General features: G+C 39.5%; 1 protein-coding gene across 1 annotated transcript; it reads left to right on the forward strand.

The window, feature by feature from the left end:
• The first annotated feature begins 9,802 nt into the window (after nt 1–9,802).
• Nucleotides 9,803–10,939, forward strand: LOC139211520 (G-protein coupled receptor 151). The gene has a single exon (XM_070841725.1). It carries the CDS (start codon nt 9,803–9,805, stop codon nt 10,937–10,939), a length of 1,137 nt encoding a protein of 378 aa, XP_070697826.1.
• Nucleotides 10,940–19,647: the final 8,708 nt, after the last annotated feature.

A 19,647-nucleotide genomic window follows, 5' to 3' on the forward strand; every position in this document is an offset into this window, starting at 1 on the left:
TTCTCCTTTACCTTCACAGTGAAGAGGATAGGTCAGCCAGTGATCAGCCCAGGCCCAGAGCAACACAATTTTATTTGTAAGGCGCGACACGGGGAATGACATTTAACTTGTTATTATTTCCCAGAGAAGATTAATGATAAATTGTCTATTATTTTTCCTTAAAAGTGAAAGATAAGACCACAGTCATTTGCCCTACAGCCAGAGTGCCACCACTATGCAAAATGACAGCCAATTATCGGGGACTAGTTTGGTATAATGACTTTACAATGAATCTTTTGATTGAAATGTAACTCGGTTGGCCCTGGGCAAAGAGCAAAAAAAAAAAAAAAATGAATAGAAAAGTTACAGAAACAATGAGCACTATACAACTGTGTCCATCTCTTTCTCTGGGTCTCTCCCCCTCTCTCTCCTCTCCTCTTTAAAAATAGCTATAGGAGAAAGCCAGAGATATGCATATATTGATGGAAAAATTATTAAGTCGCAAAGGGCTTGCAGCAAACATAAATTAGCATATTCAGGGTAAATATGCAGACTATTTACGATAATAAGACCGGATTATTCAATTCAATGAATGTTAAATAGATGAGGAAATGGTATGTGTCTTATCTAGTCAAAGCTTCTATTCATTTTAATCGCTTCCCAATTGAACTCTTCATTTTATTCTCTCTGAGTTATTGTTCCCATTCCAGCCAGCAATGGCACCTATAGGTCCTGGGAGATTTCCGCCGGTCACGTGGCTAAAGTGGCATTCACCTCATTCTCGGCGGAAATGGAGAAAGTCGACGTCACCCCGAGGCCAACATCATGATAAGCCCCTTTTCATTATGCACAGGGGCCGATGGAGAACAAGATTAGCGGGGCCTTGTGTGCATAAAGGCGGGAACATACAAGTCATCTAGATTAAATAAAAACAGCTTTGTTCCTATAAACAAAACACATTTGGTTTCTTATTGTGTGCATTAAAACTTTAACTTTAACCAGTTTGACCGTGTGTGTTTGTGTATGCGTTGTAGTCCTTTGACATGCATGCACACACACACACACACACACACACACACACACAGACTGCTACTGCTGCAGGCGTTTCTTCTCTTTCACCAATTTCATAAAACATGAAAGACATTTGAAGTAATTATTAATCCACCTACATGTGGAGCAGATTGAGTATGAGCCTTTTCAGGTGATAGAGGGGTTCCTTCTGTGCCAAAACGCCGTGTAATTTGGCTGTTATTTCACACTCACTGCACAAATAAGTGATTCCCATTATACACAGAGATTAATGAATGTGTATTGTCAGTATCCAACATCCATCGCTCAACACTTTTTCATCTGTCTAGCTCGTCTGTGGCTCTCCGCTCCGCGACCATTCACTCACCCTGAAAATACTATTAAATCTTTTTTTAAACTAATATATAGTGTTTTATTATTTTTTTTAATCAAAAAGTAATTTGGAGATTTCAGAGTTTGTCTACATCAGATCATCCAGAGTAGGCTCTCACCACCACGTCTGCTTTTTGGGGAAAAAATAATACCCAGACGGCAACAGTTTATACGTTTGCCATCTAGCGAGCCGAAGAAATACTGTGTAGTTGTTGCACCAGGATTAAATCCTGAATTGCTGATCTCCAATTTGTTTCCCGCCAAGTCCTCAAAAAGATCCTGATAGAAGGGTTTTATGGTTCCAAGCCACATGCTAATGCTAATCCTTGTGTGTTAGCCGCCGCGCAACTCATTTACGAATGTGTGCAACGAGTCAGCTGTGTTTCTTGACCTCGTGTTATCTTATCTCATTTTAGGGGCGCAAAGCCAAAACCAATTTTACTTTAATGAATTTAATAATCTAATAAAGCTGTGGCCTAATGTTACTAGCACAGATGCTTGTCAGCCATAGCACACGCACAAGCATGACGGTGAGAAAATATTTCAACGGTAATTTCCAAACCTGGAGACTCAGTAAGGAAAAAATGGCTTTGAGACCAATTTAACAACCAAAGCATGTCGGTCACCAGATGTCATTGGGCCCAAAAAGACTTTTTTCCGTAGACAACACTGTGAAAGAGACGTTTGTAAATCACCTGATGCAATTTATTGAAAGTCGTGCCTCCAGACCAGTTTGTGGTTGTGTTATATAATTTGATAAAAACACATAATTGACAGACGAGAGGTCTTAATCCAGATGTGATGTTTAATCTCTTATTAAATATTCAGGTTTATCATTGGACTATTGACATTAAGAAAACTTTGCTATATTCTGGATAGAATTTTTAATTAAAAAAAAAAAAAAAAAAGCAAATTTACAGGCTACAAAAGTTTACAATTTCTCTTCTATACCAAACTTTATGATGATGTAAAATTAAAAATACTGTTTACAGCTGTTCCTCTGAATTTTCCAGAGATAATCTGCTAACCCAGAAACCTTTTTGAGACTTGATTTTAGGAGATCTCTCAGCAGATTCTATTCAGTCTTGATTTTGTTGATTTCAAAGTCATGTGTCTCAGGTAAGAAGTGCTTCAGATGTCAAAAATCTATTTCAATTATTTATTTTTGATTGTGAGAGAGGAGCACCCAAAGAAATACCCATCCATCCACAAACCCAGACGAGCTGCAGACTGCAGCAGTGTGACCCTGACCTTGGTGACTTGAGGTCTCAGTATTGGCCTCCATTTGACCTTAATCATAGTTTTCGGCGAGTAAGGCAACAAGAAGTATGATAAACCTGATACTAACTTGCAAACCGGGTCAGCCAGCATTCCTAAAAGGATCAGTACAGCTGGGACGGCTGCGAGCTCTCCTACAACACAGGGCCTGTCGTGGAGACGCTTCCTCCAACTGCAGTGGGTGCCCCTCTTCAGGCAGCCAGATCTTTAATGTGGTCCTGCAGAGACGGGACTATGAGAGTGTAGTGAGAGTATGAGTGATAGCACAACCTTTAACAACCTTTTCATTAAATTTATCATGTAACATAAAACTGATCGATTTGTGGGTTTAGCAAGTCTGTCATTCATATTAATTTCAGTTTCAATGAGTGGAGTAAATCCCACCTGTGGTCTCTGTTTCTGTTTCTGTTTCAGACAGACACTGTCACAGATAAACTCAAAGGAGATTTTTACTCTGTGGCAAAATCTCCATTGAGTGGCTTTGGGATTATTTAGTCATCTGCTGCCATCTACTGTTAAACTCAGGTTTATTTTCATGGGGAAAATAAACACTGTTCTCTTAACATATAAAATGCTGTTACACGTACGTTCTCAGTGTGCAGAATGGATCATTTAAGAATAATTGTATATGTGTATTATATTATTGGATTATAATTATTAATGCATTAATGTGTTCATCAATTTAATGTTACAGCTGGTAAATGTGGAGCTAATTACTTAATTACTTCATACAGACCTACTTCATAAATCACAAATATTTTATCTTAATCTAGAATAAAACAATAATTTATTCACTGATTATAATTTAAATTTTATTATTAGTCTGAATCTGCAAAGTAACTGAATTTGATTTGATATGTATTTGATTGATATTCATGGATCAATATTTCCCGCTGAAATGTAGTAAAAGTAAACAGTTGCATAAAATGGAAATACTCACATAAAGTAAAAGCACCTCAGACTTGTACTCATGTACTTGAGTAAATGTACTGAGTTACACTTCAACATTGTTGTCTAACAGTAGTGTGTCAAACTGAAGTAGAAAAGTGGAAATACCTTCATCTTATGAGGTGAATTATCATTTGGGTCATGGTTAGGCTAACGAACCCATTTCCATCCTGCTGCATGTTGTAATTTCTCCACAACACCAAATATTAAAATTGATCAAATACTTGAAACACTGAGTGAAAAGTGGCATGAATGTTTTCCTTCCTCTGTCACATGGTGGCACTCTTCTATCAGTTATTTGTCATCAGTGTTGACATGAAGCCCAGAAAACCTCACAGCACTCAGACTGCATGAAAATATAAAAACATATCCCTGATAATATGCAATATATTTTATTTTGGAAATCATATTTTACATCCAGTAGTTGAACTGTTCCTTTTATGGTGTTAAATTATCATTTCAATCACCTCAATTCCACTTTTACTCTTAATTGTACATAAATAAATGTTCCTAGTTACCTTCCACCACTGTTTTTTGTTTGTTTTTGTGCATTAATTTGGATTAGAAAAAAAAAACAGCTAACTACCATCAAAGTGGCAGGTAATAAGCCATCATTGTGACCAGTCAGAGCAGCAGACTGCAGGAGGGCACAGCAGGTAGCAGCACTGTGCAACAAGCAGCTGCTTAGAAAAAAGAAAGAGAGAAAAAACAAAGAATCATTAACAAGCAGGTGATGGCAGTAACATTCACTTTACATACCATGGTCTATGTATCTGCTAACACCATGTTTCCACTTACATATATGTTGGGTTTTTACATATTTATGATTAAAGGAGAAAAAAAGAAAAAGCCTAAATCTCCATCCGCTCCCCCTCCCATAGACACTATAAAAAAGCCTGACATTAATTATTTGCTATTTTGCAGGCGGGAGTCTGCCCTTTTGCTAAAGGAAGTCATTTATCCCTTTGCATGATGCCTGAAACAAATGAACAAAACAACGATGAAGGAGGTGTCGTTTCCTGCAACTCACCGCAAATCTAACCCACATTTGTTTGCAGGGAATTTAAAACTGTCAAAAGGGGTGAATTTAACCTGCCGTCTGAAGCTCGAAGACAGTCACAAGCAGCTCTGCAAGTCAAGTGGTTTCCATCCACAGGTTGTCGTGGTAACTGTCAGTCTTGTCACCTATAGGAGCAACTTGATGTCAGCAGCCATGGCGCTCCATCATGAGCTCCGTTTGATGGTGGGGGAGCTTGAAAGCAGTCAGTTTTCATGTAAAACAGGGTCGCAACATCAACAACAAATTGCTAATCGCCCTTCCACTTCTGAGCAATAACATCAATAAGGAGAAGGAAAACACGGTTTATGTCTGCGGTTACCTGTGGATACCCTTTTAACTTTGATCTCTCTCAATGACGCTAATTACAGAAACCTGCATTTGTTTTCTTTGATAGTGTAAAAGCTTTTCTGCATCAAGGGATTTTGGACAGAAATATATCATGGCAAGGTTTGCTCTTTAGGGTTTACATCCCTGTGGTTGAAAAAGTACTTCATCTTTGTTTCTACCCTGGACAGTCTCCAAAGGCAACATTACTGGAGTTCATTTAGTCTCTTACTGAGACCTGGGTTTTTGTTCATGTTCTCCCCCTCCTCTCTATCATTTTCTTTTACTGTTATTTTGTCCTTCTCCGGCTCAGTAGAAGCCTGGGGGGAATGTGAGGGATCCAGCTCTCACACAATACTGATTCAGTCTAGGCTGGAGTGGTGGATGCAGAGATGAGACAGGAAAAGAAATAGGCATTTGTTCTTGTATCTCAGTTCTTCTGGGTTTGCTTCCCATGAAAAGGGCCCATAATTACAGTCTGAGTACCAGACACTACACACAGGCGCACATACAATTCAAAAAGATGGTTTTCATCCTTGCAAGACCCCACTGAGAGACTGTCTCACTGCCTCACTCACAAAAACTGACTTTGCACAGTGCACAGAGCTGGATGCTAAAACCAACACGGCATGCTAACATGCTCATTTTAAGGTATAATGTCTTCTATGTTCACAATCTCAGTTTGGCATTTGATAATATAGCACCAAACACAAAGTACAGCTGAAGCTGATGTGAGAATCATCAGTTTTAAAGGTATTGGCCATAAAGACAAATTTAAATTCTGACCTGACGAGGGCACTAGATGAGAAGTTAAAGGATAAATCTGGTGTTTTTAAACTATTTTCTTATATATTTTGAAATGACTGGTAGGTGCACCTACAAATAGATCACCTCTGTTGGCAGCCGAGAACAGGCGGTGAATGAACTACAATGACAACTGTGTGTGATCAAGGTTTATCCACTAGAAGTGCTTGTCTTTGCCAGTGACAGGCTCAGATTGTTATTCTGCAGTGTCTGAGTGCATTGCAGAAAGGATCCCTATGGAGATAAGATCCTTTTTGTTTAACCAGAAACAGCTGTTATATGTCTGGGTTCACAGCCACCAGACCCCATTGACAAAAACTATAATTTTACATGGGAGTTGCCGGTCCATTGCTGTCTCGATCAGCTAGTTTGTTTGTGTTATTACATGACTGATGTTTTTGATGCTTTGCTTGGATCCAACACAATATTTGTAACACAGGGAAATGTATCGTTGTCACTCAGACGTCATATCTACACCTGTACACTAAATGTGGTTGTGGTAGCACAAAGCATTGAGGAGATATGACATTTTTTATATTATCAGCCGTGCCCACAGCAATTGAACAAAGTTTGATGGCCAACTTTAGTAAAACTGAATGGAATAACAAAAAGTAACTTTGTGCAGCTTGGGCCAGAGATGCTTTGTAACATATTTGCAGATGATCACTCAAAATGTGTGGGAGCAGTCAACAAACAGACTTGAACACAATTCAAAATTGATCTTGATGCAAATGGCCGTGGTTTATATGGATAGGTTCGCCAGTATAGTTTGTTGTTAAAGCACCACCATCCAGCCAAGGTGCACCACATTCGACACTGCACTCCCTCAGTTAAATAGTTAATAGTTAAATAGCCTTGTATCACATTTGATACTGACTATGGAGTTCCTCAGGGGAGCATACTGGGTCCCATTCTATTTTCTTTAAACATGTTCCATCTAGGCATCTTGTCACAGTGTCAAATATCACTGTTTTACAGATATTATTGCTTTTTTGTATTGGTCAAAAAACCCCACTGCTTGCAATGCTGCACTGCACCTTTATATATTTTACAATTAATATCAAAGCACTAAAGCAAAGCGTAAACTAATATATTCAATTACTAATTTAATCATTTTGCAAGCATGTACCATAAACATTAGGTAATTATTAATTATATTATCATTAATCCCAGACTCATATAAATATGTTGTGGGTCTTGTCATGTGGGGAAAATATGTACGCCTATGTATAAATAAATGCAGATTTGGGTGTCACGCTTGTGTTATATTGATAGATTCCCAGAAGCGAAATCAGTGGGAGCTGAAACCTACTCATATTCTAAGCCATGCGCAGTCCATAACATATCAATTATCCCTGATTACTGCATCCCACGAGGGCAGCAACCCTGCTTGTGCTATTATATCATCCCTCTAAATACCACCAGAGCCTTTTTACCCCTCTTCAATCAAACTACAGAACTATTCATTCATTAGATCTGACGCTCCAGAGTCGCTTTAAAGCCTTTTTATCCGTTCATATCTCACACTACTTCATGACGCCTCACATCTTCCTAACCCCATACTGTGATGGTGCCTCCGGTCTCCTAGCAACCGGCCCTCTTAGAGGAGGTGACAGCATTTGAGTGGGCACCCTCACCTCTCCACAGACACCCCGCCACAACTACCACCTCCCCCACTCTCACCCTCCCCTCCCCTCCCCTCCCCTCCATCATCCGGATGCTCTTCTAGTCAAGTAAACACACCTCGCTCTGCAGCACAGTCTGCTCCAAACACTTACGCTTTAGGGTCACTGTGCTATTAGACCGATAATGAGCTCCAGTTGCCATTTTCTGTCACTTCAACTGAATCAGCGAATTATTGCGTGAATATCTCTAATAACCACACACGAGCAACGACATAATATGGTTCATTCATGTTTATTTGTGACCCTGACACAGATTTCATTTAAAAAATCTGGTATTTTCTGATAAATTTCCCCCTCGTGGGAGTAATAAAGGAATTTCTTATCTTATCAGCCTTGACATGACTGATCTGCATTATATAGACCTACAGTTTCTTTGTCAATATCATTATAAAGCATATATATAATTTAATAAAGTTTTATAATACATATATTAAAAAGAGAATTATTGGTAGCTGGGAGAGTCTGTTTAAAGGGAAGAAAGTGTAATTGCTTATTTGTATTTGTTCATTAATATATATTACTGGAGCAAATGTATCACCATGAGTTACATCTGCTCAGTAAGTGTTAGATAAATGGTTTCTTCTACCTTTGGCTGGATTGATTGATTGGATTGTGTGTTAATATCAAATGCCTGAAGCCAGCCGTTGAGCAGAAGTGGCACTAGGAGTGTTTCATCATGTGATTTATATTGTGATTTTTAAAGAGGACTTTAAGTTTTTAAAAGTATTTCTAATAGTAATCTAACTTCTAAAATTACAGGAAGATGCAAAGGTCTGGAAAGGAATAAAAGGCTTTTGTAATTTAATTGTTTGTTGTGACAACTGACTGGTGGGTGAATATCATGTTCTGTTTGAATGTAAAAGATAATAGTGAGGAAGAACCTGCCACAATATGTTGTAAACCAGCTTAAACTTTATTGCAGACAGACAAACTAAGAATAAACTAGGTGCATTTTTGAGTGTTCCACCTCTTGTTAAGTGACTTAGTTTGTGTTAAAGATATTTTCTAGTTGTTCACTATTTACGTCTCTCCACAATCAGTTACATTAATTTGACCATTAATCCAGTTTTTAAATTAGTTTCTTCAAGGGGATTAAAATAACGTTAATAATGTTTATGTAGGTGACTTCTAGTGGCTTTAGTAACTATGGCGGGAGTAAAATAAATAAGATGTGAGTTACGTCATGTGCGTGACATCTATTCCATATGTAATGTGCTTATTTTAACCCAAACTGTGCAGTTTTCCTAAACTTTCCTAAAGAATTTTGGTACCTAAACCTAACCAAACTGTAATCTTTCACAATGTCTACTTATGTTTATAATGTAACTGGTCCCCATCTAATTTTGGTACCTAAACCTAACCAAACTGTAATCTTTCACAGTGTCTACTTGTGTTTATAATGTAACTGGTCCCCATCTGTCCTACAGAGACAAAAAATATATATGCTCATATATGTCATTTTGGGAGTCACGGGGAATTAAGTTTTTCCCTAATGGTCACACCAGACTAGCTCGGGCTGTCACATCAAAACTCCTGGGTGAATTAATCTAAGAAAAGGAGTGTTTCATAGAACATGAGTTCAACATTTCATTTGTGACGGAAAGCATTTGTTTTTTTCTTCTTTCAAAAGTAACATAATGTCACATTAAATGCACTTAAAAGCACCTTTAAATGTTTCATATGGCCAAAATTAATACTTTAAAGGTAAAAAATACTGAATCTGGTCCTCAGTGGACCACCTTTTTACCCTACATGTTGTGTTTTCCTCTCAGTTTGCCCTTAAATGGATGATTAAGCAGATTAATGTTTGGACTTGACTGAACTTGAGGTAGTTTTAAAAGAACTTTTTTGCAACAAGAACCAAATCTTCTTAGTGTCCATCTATTAAAACGTGAAGGCATCTCAAATGTAGCTCTGCTGCCTGTTTTTACAGGTTACATGTGTAGTTTTAGTCCAAGGAGATAGTATCCAGAAGATGATCTGATTTTTCTGACGCGCCTCACCAGCCGCGGTCCCTCTGAGGTTTCAAATGTAAATCACATCACGCTGCGCTCACATTTGGACTGGCTGCAGCCCGGAGCCACACTGACAAAATGACGTGAGTGGTTGACGACGCTAAATGGCAGCACTTGAAATAGCCTACCTGCCAGCCTGCTCACCCACTTGCTGCTGCGATCACGACCCCATTAAGCGTCTCAGCACCGCGGCGCGCAGGACAGCTCCTCCGCCCCCAGGAAGCTTAACCTGCGGAAAAGAAACACAATTGATTTCGTTTGCTGACTGCATTTTAGGGAGCTGAACTTTAAAAACCACAGGGGAAGACATGGATATTGATCGACCGGCAAATGTCTCCTTTTTTGATTTCGTTGGAGGAGTTCAACTTCTCCAGGGGGACGACACCAGGACCGCCATGCCCGTCGTCCTCATCGGGATCTGCGTGTCCGGCGCAGTTGGGAATTTGCTCGTTTTGCTGATTTTCTTCCGTGACTTTAGAAACGGAAAGGGCTCTGAGGTGAAAGCGCTCCTCGCCTCTCTGGCCTCTACGGACTTGGTGATCCTGCTGCTGTGCGCCCCGGTGCGCGCCGTCACCTTCTACAAGCAGACCTGGACCCTGGGGAGTTTTGTCTGCAGCACCACGGACTGGTTCCAGCACTCCTGCGTGGTTGCAAAAACTTTAATCCTTGCAGTCACCACCAGAGCCAAACACACTTTTGTTCCAAGCACCGCCAAGGGGCCCCTCTCCAGGCCGACGTGGATTCACGGAGCCCTGGCGTTCATTTGGATTGTTTCGATGATGTTTCCGATTCCCCAGATGCTTTTCGCCACTTTGGTGCCACACGGCCACGACACAATTTGCGTCTCTGAGATGCCAGTGTGCGCGTCTAACTTCATGAGTTTGTTCTACAAGATTTATCCGACTGCAGCCTTCGTGGTGCCGGTCGTCTTCACACTTGCCTACTACACGAAAACGCTGCACACTGCGGTGAACCACGCACCCAGCCCGCGGCACCAGAGCAAGGTCATCCTGGTTTTATTGTGCCTAAGCGGCGCCCTGGGGCTCATGTTGCTGCCAGAGTGGGGGACGTTCACCTGGATCAGGCTTGGGTACAGCAAACCCCCCGTGGGTTTGATCATCTTTGCGCAAGTCCTCCTTTACGCATGCAGCTCCATCTTTCCGGTGATCTTAATGACCATGTACGACGACGTGCGCCAGGGACTGATCACCATTTGGTTCATCGCGACCTGCAGAAGCTCAAAGCATCCCCCCAGCAACAACAAGTGCCCAAAAACGGAGGGCAACGGAGCTGAAGTCGGAGCCAACGCCGTCGCCAACGCGGTCTCGCCGGAGAAGGAGAAGACCTTCCCAGATGTGGAGCACTTCTGGACAGGACGCAGGAATACGCACGTCGAGGTGGAGCAGGATCCGGTTCCATGGGAGAGAGAGGAGAAAATGTTGTAGTGAACCAAACGTGAAAGTGTCTTTTCAGCTTATTCTCAGTCAGGTGGTTTTTCTAGTTTGTTGACCCACAGTGCAGACCCTCGTTGAATTGCTGTAGCGGCCTGTTTGCTGTCGTGAGCTTGATTAGATGTAAAAATAAACTTGTACACTATCATGTCTTGATGTCACACATGTTTCTATTATCTATTTTGAATATCTGTTCTCGCCTGCAGGTTTGCTGCACTGTCAAGTAGAGCACCTTTATTAACAGAGGAGGTTTGTACAAATATGAAGCCAATGTAAATATCCAGGACACTCAAGCTTCAGAGGGTTTTATTGTGATTGTGTACATGTGATGCATAACATGGATATTAAAACATTCTCAAATATAGACTGCTCTGTTTTTTTTCCCCAAAGGCTATAAAAATCACTCAGCTCACCTTAATCACGGATAAAATACAATCAAATCTCTCCATTTCATCCAGAAGGTCATGAGATGACATGTCCTGTGCGAACAGGCATCATTTCTCCATATTAAAAACTAATCCAGCTGCATGTTTAAGGTCAAATCAGTCATAATATCTCAGTAAACGCAGCAGTATTGGCAGGTTTTGCAAGTAGTGGTGTAAAAGCTGATCAATATTCATGCCTGTTCAGGATGTATGAGTGAAAGATGGAAGTACTGACTTTTACTGGAGTAAAAGTAGCAGTGCCACAATACTGACAAGAAAAAGTGATGAATTCAAAAGCTTATTGAAGAAAAAAAGTATTAGCACCAAAAGTAAAAGTATGTAAAAGTTTGAATAATAATTATTGATGCGTTAATGTGTACATCAGTCAGTATAAAGTACTTAAGTACAGTATTTGAGTAGATGTACTTAGTTACTTTCCACCACTGTGTATAAGTAGTATATAAATACTTAATAAAGGGCTTATAATACAATCTAGTGTAGTTATAAACACAAGAAAGTTAATTTTAAGCTTTCATTGGTGTAGTTCTCAACTTTAATTTTAACAAATAAAACCTTTATGAACAAATAATGAATGACAATATAATAAAATAAAGGTAAATAAATACTTCAAGTCCCTTATTTGGCATTATTAAGCACAAGTATACAAACTTTTAATTCAAGGTTCATAACACACTGTAAAGTAGTTGTAAGCAGCTATATGGACATGTTACATTACGTGTTTATACACTAGAATCCAGTACTGGACAGGAAGAGAAGGAGTTCTAGTTGTTAATACATTAATAAATAAACACTCATATCTGCTTATAACTACATTATAAAGTGTTATAAACAATGTATTACATGTTTATATGCTGCTTATAGATGTGATCAGTGGTTTAAATAAAGCTTAATTTCCTGGTTTGTCGCATTATTTATATTCAAGTATTTCATTGGTTACTAACGTGATAAAAGCAGATAAGGTAAATAAAAGGACAAGTAAAGTAATAAAAACGTGTCTGTGTCATCACTGAAGCCTTCAGCAGACAACATGAGTTTCTAGTGGTGGTTTTCAGTGTAGTAACAACAGTTTCTTCACATTTTACACAGTTAAAATGAGACCTCGGGCCTTATTAGATGTCTGGGTGGATGGTGGACGGTCAGATACCCAGCGCCACCCCCACCGTCCCACACGACCTGCGTTAACAGTCTAACCTTTGAGTGGTCGTGAAAAGAAACCTGCTTTTAGTCGTCTGTGTGTTTACCAGTAAAGCAGCGGCCGCCTGTGGCTCCAACGCCCCAGCAGATTTGACATTTTAGTCTGCCTGAGTGAAAAGAAAGGTTACAGGTTGAAGAGAAGGAAAAAAAAAAAAACAAGCCTCTAAAGCTCTTCAGCACGATTGTGCTCCTGCACATAATTTATTCATTGACAATAGACCATGTCTCCAAACGTCTGCCCTCTGGTCACTTGGTTTTTCATTTTATTATTCACTGTATTTTTTTAGTGGTCTACTACACTGAGTAACAGACATCTTCCTTTTTTCCCAGCCAATCAGTGAGTCAATTTGATAAACAATCTGCAAAATTAATTCTGCCCTGTATTTTTTCTGCAACATTAATTAAAGATAGAGACACTGTCCTGCTGACAACACCTTTCAGGGAATAAATTATAAAGAAATGTAAAATGCTGACTCATTCAAAACATTGACTCACATTTGTAATGAAATGCTGCAAAACGTTTAAAGCAGTGACCTGTTATCTACAATTTGATAAAACGATATATATACTGTGTGTATATATAAAAATGTGTATATAAATCTATATATGTATTTGTATTTATATATATATCATATTCAGATAAACATCACAGGGTCGGTAGTTTAATTCCCAGCTTCTAATTTCTTGTATTGTGTCTAAGTGCAAGATGTACTTGTGTGGACGAGATCAGTATTGCAACAACAAACTCTTTGCCTTTTTTCCTCTATTGGTTCTCAGGACTTCCAAAGAAAAGTGATTTAAATCTAAATCTAAAAAAAAAACAAGTAAAGGAGCTTTGAAAAAAAAACCCTTTTGGACATTCATGTTGGTTAAATTAACATTTGGCTCAAACTAAATGTTGAAAAACATTTACATGGGTGGTTGCAGCAGTGGGGAGACTTGCATTCATGATGACCTCAACATGTTTAAGTGTCGTTCAAATGGTCCATGAAAAATAAAAACTAGAATTTATAAAGATAAAATATGTGCACACAAACACTGATCACACCCCTGCTGACCCCCCCGCCCCCCTCACACACACACACACACACACACACACACACACACACACACACACACACATAAACAGGATGACACCTAATTGAAGGTTTTAAAGGTTACACTTGTGCCGTCTGCAGTGATTACAACAATTAACAGAGTAAAAGCAGCTTCACCAGGAGTTGACAAGCAATGCCATTAAATGACTGATTTTGGTGATTTGGTCATTTTGCTGTAATTTTTGTGTTTCTAACGGGACCAAACAGGATACATATACAGTATATATACACATATACATATACAGTATATATACACATATACATATACAGTGTATGTATCTACTGCTGTAACCTACAGACAGCAGGTTAAAGCGTTAAGTGTTTTCCACATCCAAGATGAACCTCTCGTCGTCCATGATGTTAAAAACCCCTCTGACCACTTGATGTCTGGCCTGGTGTCACCGATTATAAAATAATACTGATATAATTGAAAGTCTACACGGGATGTTTTCTATTTCTAAAACTGACCAGACTCTCTTTGCTCTCTTTGCCTGACTTCCTGCCTCATCTGCTCTCTGTTGCTTGATGCTGCCAGGCCATCAAGAATAGGCCAGGAACGCATCTTTAGCTTCAATATCAAAGACAATACTCAAGAGAATGAAGAGTGATGAAATGTCTTCTGTCTGAAGTTATGGCAAATATAGCATATATGAATCCAGAGAGATCCAACCTTTAACCCTGATGGTGTCAGTGCATGTCTGAACTAACCAGGATCCAGGTCATGGGCACTTTACAGTTCGGGTACACACAATATTTATGCACTCAGCAGAGGATCGGGCACTTTTCTTATAACCCAGAGCAATCTGTGACAAGTCAACTGTCTCCTCGCTGATTCCTCTCTCTATAAGTTGCTGCTGTGTATGAATGAAGAACAAAAATGGTCACCAAACATCCCCCACGATCACATGAAAGGTAGGTGCAGCTGTTTTACGAGTTATTTAATGTTCTCACTAATGTACAGTTTGTGGCGATACCTATTATCCAAGTGTCTAAGCTGCAGTAGTGAAGCCTGTTATGTAATGTTGTGTAAGGCTCACTCGACCTTTTAAACATAATGTTGGTATAAAATTAAACTGCCTTTGGGGGATAAAGTCCATAAGGTCCCATGTCCACTTTACATGTACCCTTTAACGAGGAAGATCAGCTCCCTTTAGACAAACATATCAGTGAAAGCCACTTCATTCATCTTTCATGTAGCCAGTGAGCTTCTTCTTGCCACGTGCCGGTTAAGGGTTAGCCGTCTCTGCCGACGACTGAACTGGTTGAACTTAAGCAAATTGAAAAATCAGTCAGGTTCAATTAGCAGAGGGCAAAAGAAAAGAAAAACAAGGTGTGATATGATGGCTGACTTCAGTGACTGTGAGAAGCACAGCTTCAGATTCAGATTCATGTGGCTGCACAGATAAGATGAGCAGTGCTGTTAAAAGTGCTCTACTTGTACTTTACTTGAGTATTTTCTTTTAGTACTACTATGTATGTATGTATGTGTATTGCATACATAGCATTTATACCTATCCTCCTTGTTATACCTTATTTCCTTATATTCCTTGTCTTATATTTATTTGCTCTCTATAAATCTTTCTATATATTTCATTTTACTTTGACATTTTTCCTTATCTTATATATATTTTATATTATATATTACATATATTATATTTTATACTATATACAGAGCCCCAAGCCTGTTTGTACAGTAAGATTTTTGCACACAAAACAAATGAAGAGCTTATGATGTAATAGTAATATACTATAATAATGATGGGATTAGATGTTTAGTTATAAATTAAGCATCTCAGTAGTATATAGCAGAAGAGCTGAAATTACTTATCAATAAATGAACAGTAAAAATCCTGCTTTTACTTTTTTATTATTGCATGAGTAATAATTATCTAATGATAAAATCATATAACAGCTTTACTCTTAACTCTTGAAGTACATTATCCTGATTATACTTACGCAACATTTTCAAAGCAGGACTTTTAATTGGAACAGAGTATTTTCACAGTGTGGGATCAGTACTTTTACTTTAGGATCTGAATACTTCCTCCACGCTGAAACATCTGTGTGGTCCTATATGAGAATCCTGCAGGTCAGTTTTTTCTTACCAGTGCGCTTTAGTTTTACAGATAAAGGCAGCTGTAAAGAATACAGTCCTGCTCTTTTATTGAGATGTACACTGTGTTTTTTCTCCTCACTCAACCGTGATGGATTGTTGCTGCTGCCTCAGGCACTCGCTCTGGTTTTATTTGTATCCTTCCTGCTAAAGAAGGTTTGCCCTGCAAGATATGAAAGGTTTGAGCCAAATAGGACTCACTAATAATGTTAGCATTTGCTCTGGAAGCATGGAGAGTTATAAGTATGGGATTCTACCACATAAAGGTGGTTTAGTGTTGTTTAGTGTTAGTTTAGCTGTCTGCTCTAAACTGATTTTTATATTCTCTGAAATGTTTCTGCATGAGGTAAACCCATCTGCTTCTGTCATTTTATCAGGTGAAATCCAGTCATTTAAGGTTTCTACTCGCAGTTTCAGGTGTGGATTACTGTGTCAGGTGATTCAGCTGCATTTTTAGGCCAAAAAAGAAAAGCTACAACCCTGATAATCAACTGTCCACTTTGATGTCTAGACTGCTGATTGAGCACAAGAGCAATTCAGCCTGTGTTCAATTCACATTTGCTTTTAAAAACACTCCAACCGTTCTCTGACCCTGATAAAAAAAAAAAAAATCCTCTGCCTTTACATTTACAGTTCATTTTGTTCATAAATAAACAGGTTCAAGAGGTCGAACAGTAATGGCCCCCATGGCAAGACAAGAGCGCTACCTACATGCAGAAACAACAAAAGGAAATGCACAGAAGCACACGTCATAGAATGATACCGCCCACATGGTTTGATTGACAGGGGATGTCTGGGAAGTACAGTGCAGAGCAAACACAGTAAAGAGCTCTGAGCATTACTGATGCCAACAAAGTAAAACATCACATCACATTTGGTACACCAGCAACAGAGTTAAATGGTCAAAACATGCAACATCGGAGGCTGAAATACAGGACATTTTGATCCTGATGCAGTTTGATAGCATCTCTCTGTTTGACCCTTCCTGCCTGGTAAATGCAAATGTCTTTAAACTCCACATCTCCAGTTTGTAATGCAATTTCTGTGTCGCCTTCAAGCTCAAGTCGGTTAACATTTGTGACAAAACTAGAGTAATTTCTCCAGACTTGATGAGACCATAGAACCAGTGCAAAGTCTATCTTACCCTCAAGTGAGCGAGCCTTTAGTGTTTTGTGCCTAAAAGTTGAACTTCAATCATTTGCACATTAATTTGCAACTGGCTGATAATTTATGCATGGAAGTTTTTCTTAAAAGTGGCCAGATGGAGACAGTGCACCTTGTTTTGTAGGTCTGTAAAGGGGAGACTCTTGACAAGCATGACATGGCTGGTACCAATGGACACCTTACATCGTCTAGTTTAATTTGATACCAGTATTTAGTTTTAAAACTGAGCCTGCCACAGCTTCTGAATGACAGAAATGTCGGCCGAGGGTTGGAGTGAGGGTTAGGGTGCCCCCACGGGGTCTCTGAGGGTTAAAAACACCACGCAGGGGCTTCCAATTATTTTCACAAGGGGGATCAGTGTTTGTTGAGGGGCAGCAATTTCATCAAGAGGGTTACAGACCCCCTCTGGCCCCCCGTGGCAGCACCACTGATGGGAGGGGCGCAACAGGAAGCATTTGAGCTACTCTACAGCTACAGAGGACATTATACAGTACTGACTGTTCTCACACACTGAGTCCCCATGAAGAGTAAACAGATCTGTGTGCAAAATTGATGAAGCGCCCCTTTAAACCACAAACTCTCTTCTGTGGCTCCAAATTGGAAATTAAGTGAATCAATGCAAGTGAACTACAGAGGGGATACACAGTGCTGCTGCAATCATTGAAGATTCTGTGTTTGTAATTCAATAAGAAAGAGACAAAGATGACTAGATCTCTTATTTACACTGTACTTATGGGATCCCTTTTTGCATTACAAATATATGAGTGAAGTGGTTTTACTTGAGGCAATTCATTTAATATGTATAATGCAATAAAATATTAAACATTTACAGGATGAAGAGCGTATAATCATAAAAGAAGCCTTTATTTTCAAGGACTGTCGTCAAACGTCTTTAATCCCTGTTTAGCAGCACTGCAGTGTAATATACCAGCATCCTACCTGATGCCATTAACCTTCCCATAATCCTCCAGTAATTCAGATTACTGGGATCCTGCTCATGTTGTTAACTTACAGCTGTTAACAAAGATGTGCATTAAATAAGATTACAGTCACGCAAAGACGGCTCTCCTCCTGATACTGATCATCAGGAGGGTCAAAGCCGTGGTTGTTTAAAAAGCACACTCTGTGTTATGCACAGCGGACGTCTCCTGACTCGGTGAGTGAGTATGTGGCACCACCTTCTGTTTTCAAATGAGCACGGTCGACGGTTTCACTTAGCCATGTTCCTGATCTGGTGCTATACAACTGTGTTTAAGCCATAATTTAAAAAGATAAAGTCATAGAACAATTATATTTTTATCATTCAGCAGGTCTTTTGTAAAAATGCCGACTGTAGCAGACCTATCTGTTGCCCTGCCTCTTGTTACCTTCAACACATTTAATTCCTGGCATGCGATCAATCAAATTTATCTTATCTTGTTTCCATTGGAAAGTCTGCAATCATCAAGCCTCAAGAATATTTCAGGGGGAAAGATTCAGAGGGCTGGAAAAGGGCCCAAGAACCTGAGGGACCCCAAAGAGGCCAGATTCTCTGTGCTGCAATTAGTTTGTTTAATCTGATTAACTGTAATATGGATGAATAATAAGGGCTTTAAAGCAGGCGCTTCATTTTTATTGTCTCATGGCCATATCTCCTACAGCAGAAGTGTCAAAATCTACCTGTACAACCTTATTTCAGTTTATTTTGTGCCTACGTGGTTCATATTCGTAAATAAATGTATGTTTAATCAGACCCCCAGACTAAGTGATATTCTTGGCAGGTATATTCAGGCATACAGCTGAACAACATCAAACTACTACCTCTTAAACTTCCCATTGGTAGTGTTATTATCAGGGTTATTACATCCAGGTGTTATGTTGCTGTGTGTGCTGCTGACAGTTTGCAGCACTGTGGGGCAAACGCAGAGGGAAATATGGCTTAACGATGAGGGCAAGTATAGATTAAACAAAACAAATGGTCCAGTTGGTGCAGTTGCTTATAGCTCTGGCACACAGATTAATAATAATCTGTGCGCAATCTGCGTGTAATAACAGATTATTAATAATCATGATTACATCTGGATTAGTACATTTGAAATCTATGCTGCACACAACAAAATACATGTTCACATAACACAATAATAATAGCAACAACGTCCTACTTGATTTATTACCTCAGTAAACATTTTCCTAATGAGTTTATGATCTCAATCGCACATTTCAAGCCCTCGTCAGTAAATTATAGTCCCATTCAGAGTAAAATAAACACTTGGTTTCTGCACCTTTTCTGTCTCCTCTGTTTGGAAGTTAGTTAGTCTAACACAGGCATGTTCAGACTTTTTTCACTGAGGGCCACATACAGAAGAACATACAAAGGGCTGGGCCACTCACTAGAAGTGAGCTATGCTGCTAACTTTAATCCGCTCATGAAGAGGTCGGTCCTTCTCTCTTCAACCCCCCAGCATCAGCATCAGCATCAGCATCAAAGAGGGAAGCTTGAAATAGTCTGTGCTAGAGCCCTGGTGCTCGAATCAACAGCCTTACCTCCACTTTCTTGTCCCTCGGCGGACACCGTAGAGGCCCGTCCTTTGCGCTCACCTGTCCCAGCTGGAGCTCCATCCGTCCTACCTCCACACAGCTCGTCCCATTTAAGTCCCATCAAGCCAACTGCACCTGGCACAGCTTCAAAAACATCCTCACCCATCGTGG

The sequence above is a fragment of the Pempheris klunzingeri genome, chromosome 13, assembly GCF_042242105.1.
Source record: "Pempheris klunzingeri isolate RE-2024b chromosome 13, fPemKlu1.hap1, whole genome shotgun sequence".
Classification (NCBI taxonomy): Eukaryota; Metazoa; Chordata; class Actinopteri; order Acropomatiformes; family Pempheridae; genus Pempheris; species Pempheris klunzingeri.